General features: G+C 43.9%; 4 protein-coding genes across 7 annotated transcripts in view; 2 read left to right on the forward strand and 2 right to left on the reverse strand.

Annotated features, from left to right (window-relative positions):
• The window catches only part of LOC134040514 (ubiquitin-conjugating enzyme E2 E2-like), a 26,702-nt gene extending 21,926 nt beyond the window's left edge, over window positions 1-4,776 (forward strand). For both annotated transcript variants that reach the window (XM_062486432.1, XM_062486431.1), the window contains exons 5-6: window positions 1,419-1,566; window positions 4,003-4,776. In XM_062486432.1, the coding sequence (XP_062342416.1) occupies window positions 1,419-1,566; window positions 4,003-4,100 (246 nt within the window). In that variant the 3' untranslated portion in view covers window positions 4,101-4,776. The remainder of the gene's footprint in view (window positions 1-1,418; window positions 1,567-4,002) is intronic.
• A 1,851-nt stretch (window positions 4,777-6,627) lies between these two features.
• On the forward strand, window positions 6,628-15,733 carry ube2e1 (ubiquitin-conjugating enzyme E2E 1). Of its 2 annotated transcripts, XM_062486429.1 has the most exons (7): window positions 6,628-6,799; window positions 6,933-7,001; window positions 7,860-8,017; window positions 8,285-8,335; window positions 13,936-14,068; window positions 14,656-14,803; window positions 15,237-15,733. In XM_062486429.1, exons 1-7 carry the CDS (start codon window positions 6,743-6,745, stop codon window positions 15,332-15,334), a joined length of 714 nt encoding a protein of 237 aa, XP_062342413.1. In that variant the 5' UTR covers window positions 6,628-6,742; the 3' UTR covers window positions 15,335-15,733. The 2 variants fall into 2 exon arrangements, with proteins under 2 accessions (XP_062342413.1, XP_062342414.1); XM_062486430.1 differs by lacking the exons at window positions 6,628-6,799; window positions 6,933-7,001 and adding an exon at window positions 7,046-7,658.
• Window positions 15,734-16,014: 281 nt separating this feature from the next.
• nkiras1 (NFKB inhibitor interacting Ras-like 1) lies at window positions 16,015-18,056 on the reverse strand. 2 transcript variants are annotated; one of them, XM_062446006.1, is made up of 4 exons: window positions 17,769-18,056; window positions 17,353-17,461; window positions 16,833-17,074; window positions 16,015-16,680 (listed from the first exon to the last, which is right to left on the reverse strand). In XM_062446006.1, the coding sequence occupies exons 2-4, from the start codon at window positions 17,444-17,446 to the stop codon at window positions 16,441-16,443; spliced, it is 576 nt and encodes a 191-aa protein (XP_062301990.1). In that variant the 5' UTR covers window positions 17,447-17,461; window positions 17,769-18,056; the 3' UTR covers window positions 16,015-16,440. The 2 variants fall into 2 exon arrangements, with proteins under 2 accessions (XP_062301990.1, XP_062301991.1); XM_062446007.1 differs by lacking the exon at window positions 17,769-18,056 and having other exon boundaries at window positions 16,833-17,095.
• A 922-nt stretch (window positions 18,057-18,978) lies between these two features.
• Window positions 18,979-23,069, reverse strand: LOC134006771 (E3 ubiquitin-protein ligase znrf2-like). Its single transcript, XM_062445792.1, has 4 exons — window positions 22,343-23,069; window positions 21,090-21,185; window positions 20,475-20,580; window positions 18,979-20,359 (listed from the first exon to the last, which is right to left on the reverse strand). The coding sequence occupies exons 1-4, from the start codon at window positions 22,659-22,661 to the stop codon at window positions 20,302-20,304; spliced, it is 579 nt and encodes a 192-aa protein (XP_062301776.1). The 5' UTR covers window positions 22,662-23,069; the 3' UTR covers window positions 18,979-20,301.
• Between the last annotated feature and the right edge of the window lie 87 nt (window positions 23,070-23,156).

Below are 23,156 nucleotides of genomic sequence, written 5' to 3' on the forward strand. Positions count from 1 at the left end.
TCTACTCTGCTGCTCTGCTCTGCTCCGCTCCGCTCTGCTCTGCTCTTCTGCTCTGCTCTGCTGCTCTGCTCTACTCTACTCTGCTCTGCTCTTCTGCTCTGCTCTGCTCTGCTCTGCTCTGCTGCTCTGCTCTACTCTGCTCTGTTCTGCTCTACTCTGCTCTACTCTAGTCTGCTCTTCTGGACTTTCCAAACCCTCCACTGTTTCACTCTGCTCTGTCCTCCTCCTCTCTGCTCTGTCCTCCTCCCTGCTCTGTCCTCCTCTCTGCTCTGTCCTCCTCTCTGCTCTGTCCTCCTCTCTGCTCTGTCCTCCTCTCTGCTCTGTCCTCCTCTCTGCTCTGTCCTCCTCCTCTCTGCTCTGTCCTCCTCTCTGCTCTGTCCTCCTCTCTGCTCTGTCCTCCTCTCTGCTCTGTCCTCCTCCTCTATGCTCTGTCCTCCTCTCTGCTCTGTCCTCCTCCTCTATGCTCTGTTCCTCTCGATCGTCAGCCTCTCCCCAGCTTGGTGTGTTCTGGGAGACTTTCCCAGGAGGGATGGGCGGAGCATAAAATGGAGTGGAGTACAGATTGAGGTAGAAGTGTCAGAATGAATGACAGTCGAGAGGGTCGTTAGATTAACGAACCACAACAGGAGCGTCATCACAGCTTGTGAGAAGAGCCTGTGACCAAGGTTCATTTCTCTAGTTGATGAAACTGCCGTAAAAGCGCTGTCCAAGCTCTCCTGGGCTAGCTCACCTCAGCACGCTGGCTCAAGAGGAGGGGCTGGAGCCTAGCGAGAGAGAGAGCGAATCCGGGAGGAGAGGCTGATCCGTGGAACATTACCATCCATCAATGTGTCGGCTGTCCTCCTGGTCACAGCACATCCATTCCTTGGACTGAATGGAGGGATTGTCTTCTGAAGCGCAGGATGAAGGGGAAAAAAATCTGTTTATCTGTCCCTCCGGCTCAGGAGAGCCCCCCAAAAAGTCAGAGGTCGCTCTCTAATGATGTTGAGACTCTCTGGTCCTGATGTTTCGCTTGGCTGTGCAGAGGCGAGGACGGGAGTATGTCCTCCGCTGTCGGACGTCACGGCATCCAGGCATCCCATGTCGCTGTGCGTTACCGTCACACAAAGACATGCCTGCAGCCGCTCAAACAACCTACATATTCGCCAAGCTTTTGAAACTGGGTCAAAAACATACGTGGGTTGTTTATACAACACATTTGGCGTTATGTATTATGTATCTCTGTACAGTCACTTCGGGGACTGTTCCTTTGGTTTTATTAGTCGAGGTGAAACAAATCAAGCGCGCCCAAAGTTCTGCACTCAATGGGCATTGCTAGTCATGAATCACGTCTGTGTGCTTTATAGAAGGTGCTGGGGGTGTATGAGTACGTTTGGGTAGCTAAGCTAAGGTGCATTTGTTTTTTCTCTCCCCTTCAGGTGACGTTCCGTACGAGGATCTACCACTGTAACATCAACAGCCAGGGAGTCATCTGTCTGGACATCCTGAAGGACAACTGGAGCCCGGCCCTCACCATCTCCAAGGTGCTGCTGTCCATCTGCTCCCTCCTCACAGACTGCAACCCTGGTAAGACTCAGACTACAACCCTGGTAGTAACCACACATACACACAGACTACAACCCTGGTAGTAACCACACATACACACAGACTACAACCCTGGTAGTAACCACACATACACACAGACTACAACCCTGGTAGTAACCACACATACACACAGACTACAACCCTGGTAGTAACCACACATACACACAGACTACAACCCTGGTAGTAACCACACATACACACAGACTACAACCCTGGTAGTAACCACACATACACAGACTGCAACCGTGGTAAGACTAACTCTCACACACACACACACTGCCTGCATCCTCAGTAAAACAACCACAGATACACACACAGTACACGTTTCCAACATGCATTGACAGGATAGAATGACAAGTTAAGTGGCCTACGTAAGAGATTGTGTAGTTAGTTGTAAAATGACAATGGATCGCTGTGCAAACCTTTCTACTGTACCAATGACAATGTTGACAGTCAGTGTAGCCTATTTTACCCTGACACCTTCCTTTCTGTCATAAGATCTATAACACCCCAGCAAACCCTGTTTGTTCACTAGAACCTGTTAGTTTGGATTTGTAGAAAAAAAAGCCATTGCCATCGAAAATACCAGGAAGCTAATTAGTCCCATTCCCTCACAATCACCAGGGGTTCAGAGACCACCCTTACAACCCCCGACCCCCCCGTCTGTCTGTAAGGTCACATTGAGTGGCCACAATCATTGCATAAATGCCCAAGTTCCTTAAAATACAACTGTGTTTGAGTGCTCCTTGAGCCCCCAGATGCAATTAACGTCTTGTCGTATAGCGTCCGAGTGCGGCGTACCACTGAGCAGGATGGATGTGGTAAAAGCCTCACTGACAGCAGCCACAGGTTCAAACAACTTGTCCAGTAGTTTTACCCGCACTCTACAAAGCAACGTGGAGGGAGGGAGAAAAAGATTGATATTAGAGCGTGGCATTGAAGGAAAGTGAGAGTAACACAAACCGAACAGGGAACCGATAAGAATAGGCAATTGAGGGAGAGTGTGTGGGAGAAAGAGAGAGAGAGTGGGAGAGCGGATAGCGTTCAGCTCTCCGCCGACCTGCAATGGAAGCTTGTTTTCTCTCTGTGGAGACGCAGCTTTGATAAAGGACCAAGCTGAGATCCTCTCGCTGGGAGAGAAATGATTTTCTTCTTTTTTGTGTGTGTGTGTTTTTTGTGTGTGTGTCTGAACATGAGCCCTATATTAACCACGAGAGATCACCAAGAAATCAAATAAAGTATATTTTCATCAGAATACAAAATGGGCACAAAATGGACCCCCTCTCTTTATATTCTGTCTTCAGCAGAGGGTGTGCATAACCGTAGAGCTCGCTATGAGCCCTGAATCTGAAACGCCCCCCCTCCCACACCCGTCAGAACATGTAATCCATGCAGGAAAGGTGGGGGAGGGGATCAATGGGACATAGCTCATTAACGGTAAGGGGTGGGGTGGGGGTGACAGTTAATTAACCCTCACAGGCTTCATCATCCCTCTCTTCCTCTGTGCCAGGAGGAGGGAGCCCTGACGGGTGCTCTCTCCAGTCTCTCCACCTCCGACCTGAACGCTCCTCGCCGCCCTAAAGCCTGGAGGGCCTTCTTTTCCCCTACGCTGCAGCTCAGCCAGGCTGAAGCGAGGGCTTGTGCTTGGGGGGAGGGGAATCCTCTACCTGCTCTGCCCTGTTAGGGGGATTCAGATGGCTGAGCGGTTAGTGAGTTAATCAGAAGGTTGCCGGTTCGATTCTTGGCTGTGAAAAATGACGTTGTGTCCTTGGGCAAGGCACTTCACCCTACTTACCTCGGGGAGAATGTCCCTGTACTTACTGTAAGTCGCTCTGGATAAGAGCGTCTGCTAAATCACTAAATGTAAATGTTAGGAGACTCAGTGTACTATAGCAAGCCAGACCCACCTTCCCCTCCCTGTTTATGATGTTAAGTGAATAATACAGACTACATTTCTGTCAGCCCCCACAAGTAGAGCGTTCATACCGTTCCCCCCCCCATTCACTAAAATCAATAGAGCGGCCCGAGGAATTAATAATCCTTCTGACAGACTTTTTTGACGTGTGTGGCTTATCAATAGAAATGTCCACGCTTCAGCGCACAGCGTCTCTCGTTCCCTACCCCCGGATGCCGAGATTGTTCTGGATTTACTACGTGTCGGACGTGTCAGTGTGATGCCAGGGAAAGTGCTGGTTGTCCCATCTGTCATATGGCGCTTGAAGCAGAAAGAAGGAAGGATCTAGACCCACTTGTTGAACGGTGTTGTTCAGTCCATTTGAAAGATAAAAACCGAGATTCCTACACAAAAGATATTTTGACAAAATAGAGGGGGAAAAGGGAATGACTTTCAACGGACACAAATAAATTCCCAAATGTGAAGAGGTCTCTAATGTTTGTGTTTTGTTCCTTCACCCCCAGCTGACCCTCTGGTGGGAAGCATCGCCACACAGTACCTGACCAACAGAGCGGAACACGACAGGATAGCCAAACAGTGGACCAAGCGCTACGCCACATAGACGCCCCGGACACCACACTTTGGACCCCCCACACACACACACACCCTCACACACACACACCAACTCTCCCCACTCCTCCTTAAATCCGTGGAAGCGCACCCAGGCCCCAGGAGACTCCCCACCTCAGAAAAAGAAAAAAAACGAACTGTTATTTGTTCCATGCTGACTTGAAAGCTTCTTTTTTATACAAAGAGTCTATTGGGGAATTGTATTTTCCAATACACTGAATGTTGATATGGTCATGAAAAGCTTTAATACTGTTGTTATTGTTGATGTTGTTGTTGTTAATTGTTAATTCTGTTGTTTCATTACCGTGTTAACCTCCCCTTGTCGTTTTCACTTAAGAGTAAGTCCCACCCAGTCCTTGGATCTAGGAGACAGGAATGCTGACTAGGGTACATGGTTTCATTGTTTGAGAGATCATCTTCTGTTAGTGCATGGCAGCAGGTTGACTATCCATCCAGCGGACATTCCCCTACAATGAATCGTGTGATTATTTTGCCCTAGAAAGTATTGACGTGGAATGACTCAGCCCCGTCCATTAAAACAACATGGTCTGTGTAACTGAGCTAGCTCATCACCACCTATGGTGAGAGCATTTTTTTTTGCTTGTACATTTGCCTTGTGAGAATACATACTCATCAAATACTCAATTAAACACTGCCTGTAATGTGAATATGACTGATATCTCTGTCGTATTATCTAATACGTCTTCAGTCGCTACTGGATTGACTGTTTCGTTCCTCATTGCGGTGTCATATTTGTGTTTTCTCTCCTTTTTGAATTATCTCATCTAATATCAGCACAAAGACCAAACCCTGACCCCAGCTTCCTGGAGAAATATCTCTCACTCACCACAAACAACAGAATGATTCAGAAGGTGATTGGTTGCCTGAACATAACCCGCTGTGGTCTAAGAAAGTCTGTCTGTGTCGTTCTCTCCAGTGGGTTTGTCATCACAATCAAAAAACGTGCTTTGCAATCCACAATTACAACCCAGACATTCGGGATGATTTGTGATGTTGTTATTCCACGTATTAGGTTGAAAGATCTCCCATCAAGGCCCTTTTCCCACTTGTGTGCACAGTGAAAGCTGCATTCAATTTCAGATATATTATGGCACAGCTCCCCTTGTTTATGCTCCAGTTCCTCTGAAGGTCTTTGACTGCTGACTGGCTGTTTCAGAAGCAGAACTCCACTGAATGCTCAAGTGTCAAAACAAAGATGTTGATAAAAGAAATTAAACTTGGGATTTATTCACTGACTTGCTTAGCCACTGTAAGTCCATGGGATACACTATCCCCTAACTCCACTACTTCTGAGAGTCCAACCACCCAGTGTCCAGCATTCCTGTCTGGAACCGTACCCTCCGCAACAGGACGCAAACATCCCTTCGAGTCTTGACGTCTGGGCAGACGCTTTGGCCCCTAATGTTTTACAGGTTTGCTGCAAAAGGGGTTGTAGGGGAATCTTGGTTCATGCTGAGGTTATGAAATACAAATAAGATTTATAACCAATGAGAGGACAGGAGACATCTCGTTTTTGAGCTCTGCCTCCTTCCGGCTGTTGGTGACTAGGAAGATTGTCTGGCGAATCATTAGGCTGTCCTGTTTTTGCATCCCAAGTTATGACTATAACCCATATCTTGGGTCCTCCTTTTTGTGCCTTTCAACCTAAACCAATATCAACACACGTGTATGTATGTGTCCTCTGCACAGAACTCATGCCTGTCCTTTTAAGTAGGTGGCAGCAGTGATAGCTGCTCCGCTGATTAGAATGTGCAATCTCTTACGGTCATTGTAGTGGGCTTCCATATTCTATTATGTGAGTGAGTGTTCATGGTTGGGTGTAGTTTAGGCCCTCACTATTAATAGGCGAAGCTGCAAAGTAGAGCAAGACCCGTGGAGTTAATTATGGTTGACAGGCATGGGGAACCCTCCCCCACAGGGAAAGAATGATAATTGTTTTGGTGCTTCTGAATACTCTCCCTCACCCAGTTGCTCAGGCTTTTCTCCACACCTCCTCGTCCCTGCCTGGAACATTCCGGTCTGAATACATTGTAAGGTGGTTTCAAATCAAACTCAATATATGGTTCCTGGTCTTGCCTTTGCGATGAGTTTATTGGTTGGAAAGTTAAAGGTTATACAGTGGCATAGTGTACTGACAAGGGGATAACGATTGATGGTTAAATGATTACATACCATCACTTGATAAGGTCACAGTTCGTCAACCCCTCATGAGGCAGCAGGCTGGAGATCACTGGAGGAAGTTGAGTTCGAGAAGGGAAGTGGAGGAGGTGGGGATTGATTAAATCTGTACAGTGTGAAAATGGTACTTTGATATCACTTAATAATGGCAAGGTGTTTAGCACAAAGTTGACAACACTACGCCAGGTCGTGGCGTTGGAGGGTATATAGACCCAAGACGCACACCCTCATTACAGACACCAAATAAATAACACAATCACCGTATCAAGCCTATAGTTGACAGTCAAATATACCTGCGGCATTTGTAATGGCCATAACTGCTGCTCTCACAATATATACAATTTGCTCAACTTTAATATGGACATCGAGTCTGACTGTTGTGTCTTAGAATCATAGCCTGAAAGATAAGACGGATACATACACTATATTGGCAAGATGCACAATGGTCTCTTACGGGAAAGAAAATTGACGGTGTATGTATTCATTTCACGGGTATATAAAACATATCTCAATAACTTTATGGTGTGTCATTCTTTACTCGGCACTGTTCTCAACTTGGCATTGTCATTTGAGTGTGCCCCACTGACTCCATTGCCCTGAATTGCTTCGTCTGCTGTTGCACCAGCACTTCCGCTCCGCGAGAGGCGAAAGGCACGCGTCCAGGCGACGGAGGCACTCACAGACACAAAGAAAGGTATCTAACACTAAATGTTTTACTAACATCGGAAAATATGTAGCAATTTTATGATACTTTGTGCATCCAGTCGATATTCAGGTCAATACTCTGTGCCTTTGGCCGTCGGTGAGGAAATTAAGAAATTGCTCCATCCCAAGACTGGCTGGACCGAGATCAGCTGCGTATCTAGGGATATAATTCAACTAAAATCTAATTGTTCCGGATATGGATCTGATACACAACTGTATTTGACGTATGAATATTATTTAACTCCTGCCAGAAAAACAAATCATACGATCAAAGTGAAAGTTTCTTTAGTGCTCATGTTCGGTGGAAGTGAAGGGTTTCCCCTAACGAATGCGACATCGCCCTATCGATGATCATTTTCCGTTTTTGAGATGGTTAGCTTATTCAATTAATCGGTGGGAAAGTGGCACGTATCCATTAGGTCTTAATTCACAATATTTGTGTATACATTTTACAACAAAAGCTGAGTAGGCAATGCTTTGTTGCAGCCCTGCCCAGCTAAATAACGCTTCAGTGCAAACATTAGCGTGGGGTCAGTAATCTGCCTTGAAGTCTTATGAAAGAGCGAATGCTTTTGTGATAAGCAGAATAAGTTAGAATTGAAATATTTGTCCTCCTTGATCAAGTAGCACATAACCAATGGACTTGGTAAGCCCTCCGGTTTCTGGGATGTTAGTTCAGGCTACATATGGTTAAACAAATAGCTAAAGGTCACCGTTGCACGGCCGGTTATTGACTCAATTTAGCCTTATTGGAAAAGATACACTGTTACAGTTGTGAGCAGGTGCAAACACGGTGTATGATTTATGTTGTTTCTGGATGCATCTTGTCGCCTTTTCTCCATTGGAGATCGGTATGTCGGATGAAGATTCGCGTGCCAGCACCAGTTCTTCGTCTTCCTCATCCTCTATAACTAATCTGCGAGAGAAAAGCACCCCTAGCAAGAAACGAGACAGCAAAGCCAGCATGAGCAAGACTTCCAAACTCCTCTCCACCAGTGCTAAAAGGTAAGCTGACTAATTGGCTACAGTGTACTGTATATTTCTAGTTTGTTTTATACAAGATTTTGATCTCGTTTACCTCATTGCTTCCTTGAACAGCAATTCCATTTTAGGATTCCCTGTCACAGGCCCATGATAGCCTAGACCAGAATCCAATTAATCTTGTTGTTTATAATTATACATGATAAGACAATCAGACCTACCTACACTGCTTGTTATAGAAGTGTCTTTTGGTCAAGCTTCAACATTGCTGTATTTCCTTTATTAATACAGAATTCAGAAGGAGTTGGCTGATATTACTCTGGATCCACCACCAAACTGCAGGTCAGTGACTGTGTATGTACGCGTATGACAGAAAGAGGGAGAGATGAAATGGTCTTTTCATCACCTCACAGACTGTCCCGGCTTCTTTCTTTTTTGTCCAGAGGTTTCAAGGGGGTCTGTGGTTGCCCTCTAAACTGTCTGGAATGGGTATCTAGTTAAATCACATGCTTCTGGCCTTTGGCAACACAACATGTAATCTCCTAATACAGGAAGCATGATGCAAGTAGTTCCTTTAGTGGTCCGTCAAGAACCTAGGACTCCTGTTAGTCAAGTAGAAAGGGCTCATTCTCAGGAACACACTGCATTTACAGTTGGGGCCTGTGGGGATGACAGATACGCAATCTGTCAAGAAAGGCGAGGACAGACACAAGGTGTCCTGCCGAAGGGCTTGAAGGCTGTTTAGAAGCACAATGGGGTTTCAAACACACCATATTTAAGGTTATGATAATCTCCAAGTGAGGACATGTGTTTGCGTTGCTGGATTAGTCCTGGTGGAGACAGCAAGAGGCTGACGGCGCTCTGACGAAAGTAGCGTCGCAGAACAGCGAGTTGTGATGTTGTCTAGACCCTGAGGCGAGCTGATTGCATGTTGGAGCGTTCCAGGCCGCTAGTTGGGCAGTTATTCCCTAAACAACCACTTACCCCCGCAATGGCCGTGACCACATAAGTGCGCTAGACGTGCCAGTTAGAAGGCCCCATCAACATGTTGACTGTGGCACCAGAGTTCTGCATTTGGAGAGGGTGGCTGTCACACCTTTTGAAGCAGAGAAGGAACCAGGTCTGTCCACATGTAGGGTGCTGTGTGTGTGTGTGTGTGTGTGTGTGTGAGACAGTTTATGGGGGAAGGGCATTTTGAGGGTGCCTCTGAGCGGAAAGGGAAGTAGTCTGTTTAATCTAGTGGGATTATGGGGGTGGGGGGAATTAGTGGACACACTACGCATGGCCCAGATGCTTGGGTTCCACTCACCGCTGGGAGACTGGTTAATACGGAGGGGGGGTTACTGACTGGGCCTACTGGTTAATACGGAGGGGGGGTTACTGACTGGGCCTACTGGTTAATACGGAGGGGGGGTTACTGACTGGGCCTACTGGTTAATACGGAGGGTGGTTACTGATTGGGCCTACTGGTTAATACGGAGGGGGGGTTACTGACTGGGCCTACTGGTTAATACGGAGGGTGGTTACTGATTGGGCCTACTGGTTAATATGGAGGGGGGGTTACTGATTGGGCCTACTGGTTAATATGGAGGGGGGGTTACTGATTGGGCCCACTGGTTAATATGGAGGGGGGGTTACTGATTGGGCCTACTGGTTAATATGGAAGGGGGGTTACTGATTGGGCCTACTGGTTAATACGGAGGGGGGGTTACTGACTGGGCCTACTGGTTAATACGGAGGGTGGTTACTGATTGGGCCTACTGGTTAATACGGAGGGGGGGTTACTGACTGGGCCTACTGGTTAATACGGAGGGTGGTTACTGATTGGGCCTACTGGTTAATATGGAGGGGGGGTTACTGATTGGGCCTACTGGTTAATATGGAGGGGGGGTTACTGATTGGGCCCACTGGTTAATATGGAAGGGGGGTTACTGATTGGGCCCACTGGTTAATATGGAGGGGGGGTTACTGATTGGGCCTACTGGTTAATATGGAGGGGGGGTTACTGATTGGGCCTACTGGTTAATACGGAGGGGGGGTTACTGATTGGGCCTACTGGTTAATATGGAGGGGGGGTTACTGATTGGGCCTACTGGTTAATATGGAAGGGGGGTTACTGATTGGGCCTACTGGTTAATACGGAGGGGGGGTTACTGATTGGGCCTACTGGTTAATACGGAGGGGGGGTTACTGATTGGGCCTACTGGTTAATATGGAGGGGGGGTTACTGATTGGCCTGGAGAACAACATTTATCATTTGTCTCGGTCAATGAAGAAATAAACCGTATAAAAGTATTGCACCTGGGGATAGAAGAATATAAATGTATGCATGCGCACACCAGAATTAGACAATGCAATTCTTAATGAAACATTTATATTCTTCTACACTATATTCCTAGTGAGAATAGGATAGTCCACTAATTCCCCCACCCCCATAATGTGTATTTGAAATCACCGGCGATAAGCCATAACATTATGACCACCTGCTTAATATTGTGTAGGTCCCCCCTTTTGCCACCAAAACAGCCTTGACCCATCGAGGCATCGAGGCATGGACTCCACTAGACCTCTGATACATCCCACTCACTAACAGCTGCCATGATAATGAGATAATCAGTGTTATTCACTTCACCTCTGTGGTCATAATGTTATGGCTGATGTATGAGATAAGATAAAAAAAATTCTTTACTAATATGGCTGGTGTAAGTAAATATATTTATATACATACTCAGACGCATATATAAATATACACATGCAGTTTGTGTAGGATGCGTTTGAAGCATTTCATTTAACATTAGTTTGCTTAAGTTTTCCCCCCAATATCTTAACATTGGTTATGATTAAGGCCTTATTAAATTATCAGTGGACTTAAGCTGTAGAGGGGTGTTCAACAAAATAGCAAGCTCTTTTTTATTTTTTATATTCAGTCTACCTGGCCCGTTTTGCTAATGCAGCTAATCATAACCTAATTATACTTGACATGGCGAATGCAGAGGCAGCCTCGTTTTGTGGTAAACTGGTCTTGTCCTCAGTGTGTGAACTGCAGACATCACAAGCGGTCCTCCCTGCTCCCAGGCACTTACTCGGACTCCTTTTCATTCACCTTCAGTCTCGCTTCACGTACCCAGGATCCTCTGGTTATACTGCGTGTCGCTTACCCCGACTTGTTTCTGTCTCTGCTAGACTCTCCTTTCTCTCTCCTTTCTGCCTTTTCTTCTGTCATGTGGCCTCTTTGCTCTCTCTCTCTCTCTCTCTCTCTCTCTCTCTCTCTCTCTCTCTCTCTCTCTCTCTCTCTCTCTCTCTCTCTCTCTCTCTCTCTCTCTCTCTCTCTCTGTCTCTCTCTGTCTCTCTCTGTCTCTCTCTCTCTCTCTCTCTGCTTTCTGGATGTTGCCCTTGGGTGTTCAGCCTCCTGACGGATTCCTGGCATTCCGAGGGTTAAGACTCATGACAGTTGTTTGTCGAGAAGTTGAAGTGTGTGTGCATTAAGGGGGATTGGTCCAAGTGTGTTATACCATAACGGAAAACATGGAATTACAATTTTAACCCCCACCCCTCTAATTGCTTAGTCAGATGAAGGGTTGTTCCTAAGGAGACACTGTTTAAGGTGTGTATGTGTGTTTATGTGTGTTTGTGTGCATGCATGAGTGACATTAAAGGTGGTTCCTCTGAGCGAGGTGTGTCAAGGTTGTTTGAAATCATCTGAGGTTACATGTGATCTTTCTGTACTTGTTCTGCTTTGAGCTCATGTTTATTGTGTGAGACAATTCTTCTTCTCTTCACACATTAGAGTGTTACTGTGTGAGCTGTTGCGTGTTTGTGTGCGAGTGTCTGTGTTTTTGAGCCTGTGTTTGTGTGTGACTGCTGAGGTTTCTAAAAAGCTTTTCATATCTATAAAAAGCCTCACTCCCTGGAGAGGAAGTAGCTGGCCCAGGCTGCGTTGTTGCTTTGGTGAGCCCTCTAAGCCCAGCTACCTCTGAGCTGCTTTGAATGTGGTACATTTATGGAGTTGCTTGGTAGGGTATTCCATGAAATCGGTGTGGAAATGATGGGGCTAAGTTTCAGTAGGCTCGGTCTGCGAATCAGATCTGACATCCTGTTCAATGTCAGCCATACAGCTTCTCTGACATGACAGCTCTATGTTGGATGTGTTTGTGAGAGCAGGACACCAGAGGATGCATTGGGGAACCGTAAAAAAAAAACACAAAAATAAAGCCTAGCAAAAACGATGTGGATAGTTAAACTAAAGATGACCGAGATAAAGAGTTATCTGAAATTCATACAAGGTCTCTTTTTTTGCCTGAGTTATCTTAGCCACTCTGCCTAAGTAGGTTGATTATCTATCCTAATAGCGAATACTGCAGCATGTTTCTTGCTGCTACCATTAGGAGTGCAGCCAGCTGCTAATGGTGTAGGTACGATAGTGTGATGACAGACAGCAGAACACTGGAAAGCATCTGCACTCAACAAATACTCCCGGCTGAAAACACTTGGTGAGGGCCAACTGTTAAACTAGAACACAAGTGATTTCTGAGCCCCTACTCGCGAGTCGAGGGAAGTCGACGGTTCGTTTTGTTTGGGTCTCTCTCAGAAGTCAACGTGGCTAGAAGATATTGGTTTGAACCCCCCAACAATATGTGTTGTCTGGAGTGTGTGTGTGGAGAATGTTTTGAAAGGTTACAATTATTCTTCAAAATAGAACTGTGAAAATGTGATACCACTACCATATTTATTGGTGTGTAAAAGGGGAGGTCGGAAAAAAGCCTTTTTTTCTCTTCTTTATTTTTTTATTACTGAGGTGAATGACAACAGTGATGGCAAGGCACATCGCTGCCTTCCAGAGGACTGGGTGGCCTTTGTCTGTCAGGGCAGGAGACACAGGCTCTCCTCTGTCGATCTCTCTCGCGTATGAAACGTCTTTGTTGTCAGGCAAAAAGAAAACCCTAGGCTGCCATATTCAGTGTGAAACGATACAGTATCTATTTTGGTTCCTTGGCTGTACAGGGGTCTGACTGAGGCGTGTGTGTGAACTCTAACCAGCACATCTGTAGTAGCATTGTGAGTTTGGGCTGTTGCTTGTGTGAACAAACTCTAGTACAGTTTTTTTCAAACCTGATACATTATCATATTTCTGATAAGAGGCATATGCTTCTCAATAAAGTTGTCTTGTAAGTCCCATATTGAGCTGAATGAGCAATGACTCAGTCTTTTTATTAGTTTGTCAATGCAAGAGCTAGGGCTGGGTAGCTTACTATACATTTACAAAAATGACAGCCTGTGGGTCACATGGATTATCAGTTACACTAAGGGCCCTTTCAGCCTGACTCTTTATCTTGGTAAGCAAATTACTGTAATGGTGTTAGACCGCCAATGTGGGGTTCTGTGCTGTTGACCTGCCTCTTATGGAAACTTACCCTCACAGTGTAAAAGTGCCCATTATACTTATACTACTTTCAAGAAAATACTTTCAAGCACTTCACAAAAGGTGACAATGTTATGAACGATCATTTGTGATTTCATTGTGATTCTCAAGTCTTCATTAATTTTTCTACTTTTGGACACTTTATAAATGGTTTAAAAGAATGTAAAGTGGAAATTTTGAAACTTGAATGGGACATTTTTGCAGTTGTTATTTAAGGCTTTTTTTTAACAGTGATTAGTTTAAGCTCTCACTCTCCTTTAACTCTGCATCCAGTCTTCAAACATACTTAAAGAAATGCCCGTGGTCAAGCAGCTCTTGTTAGCTAGACTTTAAAACTTCAATTTCAAATGTCCTTGCCATGGAAAATTGGTTTTGCAGCAAGGATACAAAACGACAAAAAGGACATGCAGTTCTGGTCTCTAAAAGGATATATGCTAGGATGTCATTCAGCCACTCAATGACCAGGTTTCTTCCTTTATTGTAATTGAAAGGGTCTGAATTGTCGTTGTTTGTGTGCTTGCAGTGCGGGTCCAAAAGGAGATAACATCTATGAGTGGAGGTCCACGATCTTGGGCCCCCCAGGCTCCGTCTACGAGGGAGGGGTCTTCTTCCTGGACATCGCCTTCACACCAGACTACCCCTTCAAGCCCCCCAAGGTGATTTTATGAATTGTTTCCTCATGTAACATAAAGGATGAGGCTGTGTCGTTTGTAAGCAGTGTGATTCTACTGCTTTGTCAAGGGTGGACATTAGGATTTGGTCCTTGGTGGCTAGACGTTCAGTGGACGTTTCTGGGGAAGATTATTTTTGTCTTGGATTAGGGCCAATTTAGGGTCAGGAATTGATAGTATGTTATCATCTGACACTTTTATTTGGTGTGCTAGACTGAACTCTGATTTCAGTGTTTTAAATGGACTGCATTCCCTCACTGTCCTGGTAAAGATTGCTGCATTTACCACTAGAGGGTGGTGTTGTAGTTAACATTTAACTATGAAGGCAGGAAGCTCGATGTGTGTGTGTGTGGGGGGGGCGGGGGTTGTAATAAAATGTTCTTGAGAAATGGGGATGAAGTTTTAAATCAGCTATGGATTCATGAATCTGGTGAGCTGCTGCCAACGGGCACCAGGCTAGTGCCTGAACTAGTGCAGACACGCAGAGACTCCTAACTTTGTAGTTGAAAAGGAAAATAAGAATATACTGTTGACTCTTATTGACAATTCATTTTTATTTTTTACTTGATCAGGTGACGTTCCGTACGAGGATCTACCACTGTAACATCAACAGCCAGGGAGTCATCTGTCTGGACATCCTGAAGGACAACTGGAGCCCGGCCCTCACCATCTCCAAGGTGCTGCTGTCCATCTGCTCCCTCCTCACAGACTGCAACCCTGGTAAGACTCAGACTACAACCCTGGTAGTAACCACACATACACACAGACTACAACCCTGGTAGTAACCACACATACACACAGACTACAACCCTGGTAGTAACCACACATACACACAGACTACAACCCTGGTAGTAACCACACATACACACAGACTACAACCCTGGTAGTAACCACACATACACACAGACTACAACCCTGGTAGTAACCACACATACACACAGACTACAACCCTGGTATTAACCGCACACACAGACTGCGACCCTGTCTTTCATGTGAGACACATACACAAGATCCAACCAGATTCAAAGAACTCACACTCCCAAGTTTAATGTGTACGCCTCATCTCATGTATTTCTCTGGGAGTGTCCACCTAGTCACTGATCCTGCATGAATTCATCAACAAGAATAAGTGATACCTTTCTCTCCATTCTAGCGGACCCTCTGGTGGGAAGCATTGCCACCCAGTACACAACAAACAGACCAGAACACGACCGAATAGCCAAACAGTGGACCAAGCGCTACGCCACATAATCCCAGGAGAATGCAAAATATCATCACGGTAGAGCATCAAAAAAAAAAACAAGCTGCCTCTTGGACGCCTCTGGGGAAGGGGGGGGGTCAGGATGGGAGTGGGGTGGGGGGTGAGGGAAGGGTGGAGTGATTCATTTTTATCTTGGAACTGAAGTCTTATCTCTTGATATTTTTGTTGATTGTGTTTAAGTTATCTCTGCCCATCTGTAATCAAGATTTGGCAATAATGTACCATATTGTGCGTTTTTTTTTGTAAATGAATTCATTTTTAGCTTGTGCTTGGAAACAAAATTGTTTAGTCTGACTGCTTGTTTAAGGTGTTGCAGCATGATTCCTTGACAGTTTCAAATGTCATGTCAATGTGGATTTTTCACTGATATTAAAGTTAGTTGATGTAAACTGCCTTGGCTTCTTGAATGCATCTTAGAGCTGATTTTTCCTGCAGTTTTACTGATACAGCACATGTGTTCAGTCTAAAATGATTGGCTGTCAATCCTCTTTTATAACGTTCTTATGAAAAGCAGGTGTACACATTGCATGTGTGTTTGGATATTGTTCATTGTTCTCAAGCTCTAAACCAGAAGCCAGCGTTCATAAGTGTGTATCACACTGTTCAACCGATTTACATGTGGCAAAGTTGAGGGATATAGCACATGGAAAGATCTAGACAACACAGCCAGTAGCAGCACATCACATTTATTAGGCTCCCAAGGAGCTGTTCACTCCGAGAGATTTCATTCAAGCACAATTGTATTCTACGTTTACATTGTTCCTATCTTCTAGGAATGTAATTTTTGTAAAGTGACAAAAATAAATTAGGTATAAAATAAATATTTTCTCAACACTTGAGCTAAATGTTAGAGAACCATTTAGACAAATTACAGACTAAAAGGTTACAGCCAAACATCAAAGCAGTAGGATTCGTATTGCTGTGTGGTTACGCTTGGTATACTAGGTAGTATTACACCTCTAATTTAAAGGCATTTGAGATGGACAGACTTGAGATCTGGATGCACATGTGAGACTCGGGGCCCTCCCGCACGTTTGGTTAGCACCATGTCCAGAAAATGAACCGTATCCATAGCAGCAAGCGCACGCCCTCTGGTTCAGATGTCGGACGGCGTGCCCTTGCTCTTGCGGCCGGGCAGCGGGAAGGCCGACTTGCTCTGCGGTTGCGTGAGGCGGCTGGTGAGTACGGTGAAGGGCTCGATGAGGGAGTTGCGTTCCGTGACGCTTACCTCCCACAGTTTGACCTTCTCACCCCGGGCCCACTGCTGCGCCGTCTCCTGGTCCACCTGACGGCGCTCGCGCAGGTCCGTCTTGTTCCCCAGCACGATGACGGTCACCTGCGCCAGACGACACAAATGACCTTTACTGTTATAAGAATTGCAATACAAAGCATGCTTTGATGACAATTAGAATGTGTAAGTTGATCTTGTATCTTGTATCAACTAAGCCTTCTTTGTAGGTAAAGGCAACTCAACAGTTTTGACCATACCTCTTTTTTGTCTCTGGACTTGTCTATTTCCTTCTTCAGTATGTCCACCTTCTTGAATGACTCTAGGTTGTCAACGCTGTAGACAAGCACAAACCCATCAGCTACTGAGTAGTAGTGCTTGGGCAGCTCTAGTCCATCATGGAGACCCCTTGTGTCATAAAGGCGTAGCTGTTCCTTCACTCCCCTGTCTGTCTCCACAGAGGCCACATACACATCTTCTTGGGTTTCACTGGACTCAGTGCCTGCAACGAACATCTGTCATTCTGAGAGATTATCAGATACATTAGCTAAACCTTTGTGGAGAAAAGGCTGGCAACTGATGTAGACAATGGTCAACTTAAATATATACAGTATTAAACATGGCAGCCAACTATATAAGAGATTTCAATTTCACAAACGTGTGCAATGATTACATTGTAGGAAATAGAGTCTAGGCGGTACCATTTCATGCAAGCAAACAAATCCATCCTTTTAACTAGCGAATATCGATGACCACGATATGCACAACAGACCAACTTACCAACAGCGTGATTGCCATACAGCAAATGTTCAAGAATTGCTGTTTTTCCAACTGATGCTAGACCACACACTACAACTTTACAACCTTTTCCCATTTTGAACAGGTGCACCTGCAAACAATGTCAAGCGTGTCGTTAGTTTTTAATTGCTAGCTTGTTGGCTCGATGACCTAACAAACCATGTTTAGATTTACTATGCTTAAACCATATTTCAAATGCAGTTGCAGGAATTTTAAAGTTTGATATGCCACAATACAGCATCATTGCTTTATTCTACATATAGGAAAAAACGTTACAGTAGCTAGTACAGTAGCAATGTCTATATTTGCTAGCTCTAGCTCAGCAGTAGCTAGACAACAACGTTACTTTTTTGAAAGGCAGACACGTTTGGAGAAAACAAAAGGTGTAAATTATTTACCAAAGGAACCAAACTCTCGCCAAAGGTACAATTGTTGTTAATTATTGTGGGTAGCTAGGTACTTAATATAGTACTAGCTACTTGATTTATCGTGTACTGGAATGATGCTTCTACAGAACCCTGCCAAAGGCATCTCATATCCGGTTGATTTCTTTCACATATTTCAAAATAAAAGGTAACGAAACTAAAACCTTTACTTTCTTAAACGTTAAAAGTAAACCTTTCACAATAATGGTAGAAAATATTTCGATTACAGGTCAAATTAAGTAAACAATATCATAAAGTACTATAAAGAATAAAAATTCAACTCAATCACTCATCATTATGTTTTGGTTAGAAAAGTGTATTCTTGAGATTGCTAAATTTGGTTGCTCAGATTTCAGATTGGTTGCTAGGCAACACCTGAAACACACCGTGAGAAGATTTGAGAGCTGAACAAAACGACATGTTTTCCATTTACAATTACCATTTATTTTCATTTACAAAATGAAAAGAGCTAAAAATGACATATAATAAGCAACTTACTAACCTCGACCGTTCGGCTTTGCCGTATCATAGGATACGTTAAAGCCTCAGTTTGATATTTCCCGGCATGGCCTCACTCTCGGTCACAGTAGTAACGCTAGTAAATATTGGTATTTACGTGGGTATAGTAGCCTATGCGTTTACTAGCTATAACTTCTATTGATAACAGTGGTTGAAGCTGTCTCAGGAATTTTAGCCTAATGATTGCAAAAAATATTATTTGTTTTCACCTCTAACAACGAATCCCCTACTGTCATTACCAGTGGTAAAGTGTGGAAATATAGTTCAATTTCATATTTCTGAAACCGAAATATTTTATTAAAAATTTGGTATCAATTTTATCATAACTTATTATGTACGGCTACTAACAAATGTCCGCTCCCTCGGGTCGCTACATATTAACATGCACACTTTGTTCTAATAACCGCACTTGAGAAACATCGTTAAATCCCAAACTGGAGTGGATTGCGCCACCCAAATTCAAACGTTATGCCACGTCTCAGGTCGTGCTCTTATTCTGAAGGCGTACACGCATAACCGGAAATGCTGTAAAGGACGATCTTTTGGGGTGGGGGGGGGGGGGGGGGGAATATTGAGTGCTATCTAGGCCAGTTTCGTTTCAGGTTACTACTTGACAATACGAAAGTCGTTTATTAAAAGGTTCAGGGACATGCTAGAGGTCATGTGTGATGTGTCTCAAACTTTTTTCATGTCTTTTGGCACTTGTCCCTTTCTACAACAATTTGATAAGTAGCAAATGGATAAGTAGCAACTCAATGCAAACGCTATGTCTAACTGTTGATTGTTGTTTATAATTATTTTATGTTAAAATAATGCATCTTAAGGCTTTTCAAATGTCAGCCTTTATGTTAAAGTGTTACTCAGGGGGGATAGGAGAGGGGGAGAAAATAACTATTCACATCAGTGCTTTATTCAGAAGTGTTTGTAAATTGAAATGGACAGTGTAATTGAAATGATTTTGAATTGAACACATGCAGATCTAGAGTCAATTTAGATTCTTCTGTCACTAATGTATTTGTGGAATAACCCCAAAACACAGCCAGTTAACATAGTCAATGTAAGATAAACACAATCTTTCACTTTATCACTGTTCCTTTCTGCAGGTAAATTATCAATCACTGATGCAGGCAGCATTGTGATATCATAATATTCACCAAAACAACAGTAGATTTGTCAACATTTTTAAATTTCAGATGACATCAGGTACATGTCAGTCATGTACATAATGTGGGAACTAACATTTGTCGTTACATTTGGATGTGGTATTTCTAAAAACATACATATACATTTATATCATGTCAACATTTGACTACTGTGGCTGTGAACATTTACCTAGCAGCATAGTCACGGCACTTAAATAGACATACAAAATGTGACTACTAGTCACAAATAAAGGATATAGTATCATGTCTATGATAACCTCACAGTAATCCCTGAAATATATCAATTCTAAACCAATTGCTAATTTCTGTACCCCAATAAACTTTTTTTGATCTGAATTGGACTTGATTATTGAGGTGATAAGCAATGTTTGACAAATAATTAGCACACAACACAGGCAATAAAACAAATTATTTGAAGTGCCAAGTTGTATATCAGAATTAAAAAAGTAAAAATGTTTACTACTACACAGTTCTGAGAAGAGATAATATCACATTATTGTTTGTAGGGCTGAGGAGTACAAATGGAATTAAATCCAAAGTAGATTTCCCTGAAGTGCACCCAATAACGCCTAGTACTCGATTGGGATTCTCTTTCACGTTTCTTCTCCAGTAAAGCTGGTTTACAAACCAGACTGAAGTTTTCGTTTTTTGACCACACTAAATGAGTGGTCAACAGTTCTCTTCTTTATTTGAAGACTTCTAGGAAATGTAGTGCAAATAGTCCCTAAGGAGAGTGTGGGTCTGGCACAAATGGTGGTGGGCTGAGGTAAGGTCAGCCATGGATGCTATTGGAGCAAAGAAGTAATGTGTGACTCAAATCCAGTCTAGTCTGAGGGATGCTCTGGACATGAGCGGTTTACTTCAAACCACTCGTCTATGCACCTGGGGGAGTGAGAAAGATCAAAGGAGAAAGAGAGAGAGGGGAAAAATATTAACTTTATTTACAGTACATGAGATTTTTTTAAATGATGTATGCGTGCACATTCATGCGTATTACCCTTTGTGGTAGATACAGAGACAGGGCAGTCTAGCGATAGTGTCACCCTGCTCCAACTCATCGAGACAAATAGAACACTCCCCAGAATCCTTAGCCAGGACATCCTCTGAGAGAAGACATAGACAACCAATCAGGGAACATTCTGGGACATCAAGAAATCTCACCCATTATTTACAGACATGCTCAAATGTATTGGTACCCTTACACCTATGTCACAGAATAAAGCAAAGGAGCTGTGAAAATAGATTAATTATTGCTCATTCTAAAATGGCCTGGACACATTTGTTGGTACCGCTTAGAAAAGATAATAAATAATTGGGAGATTTTCCATGCCATTTTCATTTGTTTTATTATTCACTTTTAAATATGGGATCAACAATGATGGGTGCCAATTACTGGGTGTCAGTTTCAAGTTATTTCAGAGGAAATTGTGCATTCTTCCGTTTTTTGTGGGAGGGGTACCAACAAATTTGAGGATGTCTATATTTATTACTGCTTTACAGATGTAACAGGGAGCATGTCTGTCAACCAGACAGGCAGGCAAGGAGGCAGAAAAACAGACAGGCATGCAGGAAGACTGAAAAACCAACTTTAAACACACGTTTTTGGTCTCACCGTTGTAGGAGAGGCGGGGTTTTGTCAGACACATGATCAGGTGTACCTCCATCTCATCTGAAGACACAAACTTAGAGCACACAGGACAATGGAACCCTGGGAAAACAGAGCCCAAGATAAGTCGTTTAGGCCTAATGCTCTCAAATTCATCCCTGTGTGTGTGGAAAGCAAGAATATACTGTATGTCTCTGACAATCTTCTGAAGAAAATACACACACGTACACACACGTACACAGCAACACGACAGTTATAGATTAGCTAGCCTAGATCTTGTTTTTCCTGGAGATAATCTCCCCTGCTTCAGACACACCACACATCAGACAGCTCTCTGAGGTCAAAACCTTTTTACTTACACAACATCAAACGAAGCATGGCTAAACTGTTGATAAATAGGACATATGTACGGTACTTATACTGCGGCCTGTGTGTGTGTGTGTGTGAGGTTCAACCCCAACCCAACCCCCACCACCTGTTTTCCTTATCAGCTGAGCAAAGATTAGCAGGCCAGAAGCTGGTGAGCTATGGCTGGAAATTGTTTTTTTCCAGTGTCATTTACCTGTAACTCTGTGTGGAGCCAACAGTAACAAAAACCCACACCCAATTAAGTACACACACCCACATGTGAAATAAAGGTAATGTGTGAGTAGTTTGTGTTGTGTTGTCATTTTATACTGTTTATATGACATAAAGTATTAAGTAGGTCAAGTCTCATAACACTATTGAAGGGTTAAGAACGCTTGTAGCCAGAAAGCAAAGGTTAGTGATGACTTGATCATTCATGATAAAGGTTCCTGGAAGGAAGTACACAGTCTGAGTTGAAAGACCAGAGTGAGTTTGTGTTGTATGCGCGCTTGACAGTCACAGAGACATACATGTGTGTGTACTCATTCAACTCTGCAGAGCCTGAATGTGGGCACTGTGCCAAAGGTCCTGACTCCTGACATTGTGTCTGTTTGTGTCAGGCCTAGATGGCCGCAATCTGTTCTAGCATGAGACAGGAAACCAGTAAATGACGAAGTGTGTATGTGAGAGAGAGAGACAAAGAGATATGAGCATGTGACTGACCATGAGTTCTCTCTTTGTTGTTAGTCCATGTCTTATCTTTGCATATGCAATCACAAATCAGTTTCACCTTCTTGTGATAGTCAAGAATGATATGACAATAAAAGTGTCATATTTGAACATTGGGAGCATGTCATATGTCAAAAATAGTCAAATATAACAAGCATAGATTTAGCCTACACATTCCTTACCTCCTAGCATGTGTGGGGACAGGTGCGCTGGTAGTGACCCAATAAGCAGCCGGTGCCTGCCGCCAGACAGACCGCTCTCCCCGTCTGTGTCGTCTAGGCTGCTGCCAAACAGCAGGGACCCCTGTCTCCTGTTGTTGGGGATATTCAGTCCAGCTTGATATGAAGTTGGATGGTTTCCATTGGTATATCGAATTTCAGGCCCGTCCGGACCATTGGTGTACCTGAACCCACCCCCCCTGTTAGTTCCAGATGGGACATCGGAGCTGGAATAAGCACGGGTTCTACCATCGGCCACCGGACTGCTCTGTTTCGGACCCATGGCGTGAGAAAATCAAGTCCTCTTGATGAGGAAGTCAACGGGGATATGTCTCCTGTGTTGTTTGTTTAAATAGAAAATGTTGATTCACAAACGACTGCGCATGGCGGAACCGCTTCGACAGTTGAAAATAAATTCGTTGACAAACTTTCGAGAAATGACAACTTTATAAAAAAGAAATATCAGTCTTCTTCAAATTGTCAGAAGTTTCGAGTTGCGCTACAACGCGCAATAAGGCGTTTGCAAGGCCCCGCTGATCAACTTCATTAGCAAATATAAAAAACGTCCTCCTAATTTTTTCTCTCGCAGAATAGTTGATGTTGACACAAAAAGCTCAGCTCTTTGGCTCAATTGCTACGGAGATCGAGGACTTCTATACAATGATTATTACCGCATAGGAAGAAAAGCTGGGATTGTCGCGCCTCCCCCTGTGAGCGTGCGTCAGGTCGCGTGACGTCAAACTAAGCAACAGCAACACAAACATATGTTCAAACAGCA

The sequence above is a fragment of the Osmerus eperlanus genome, chromosome 20, assembly GCF_963692335.1.
Source record: "Osmerus eperlanus chromosome 20, fOsmEpe2.1, whole genome shotgun sequence".
Taxonomy (NCBI): domain Eukaryota; kingdom Metazoa; phylum Chordata; class Actinopteri; order Osmeriformes; family Osmeridae; genus Osmerus; species Osmerus eperlanus.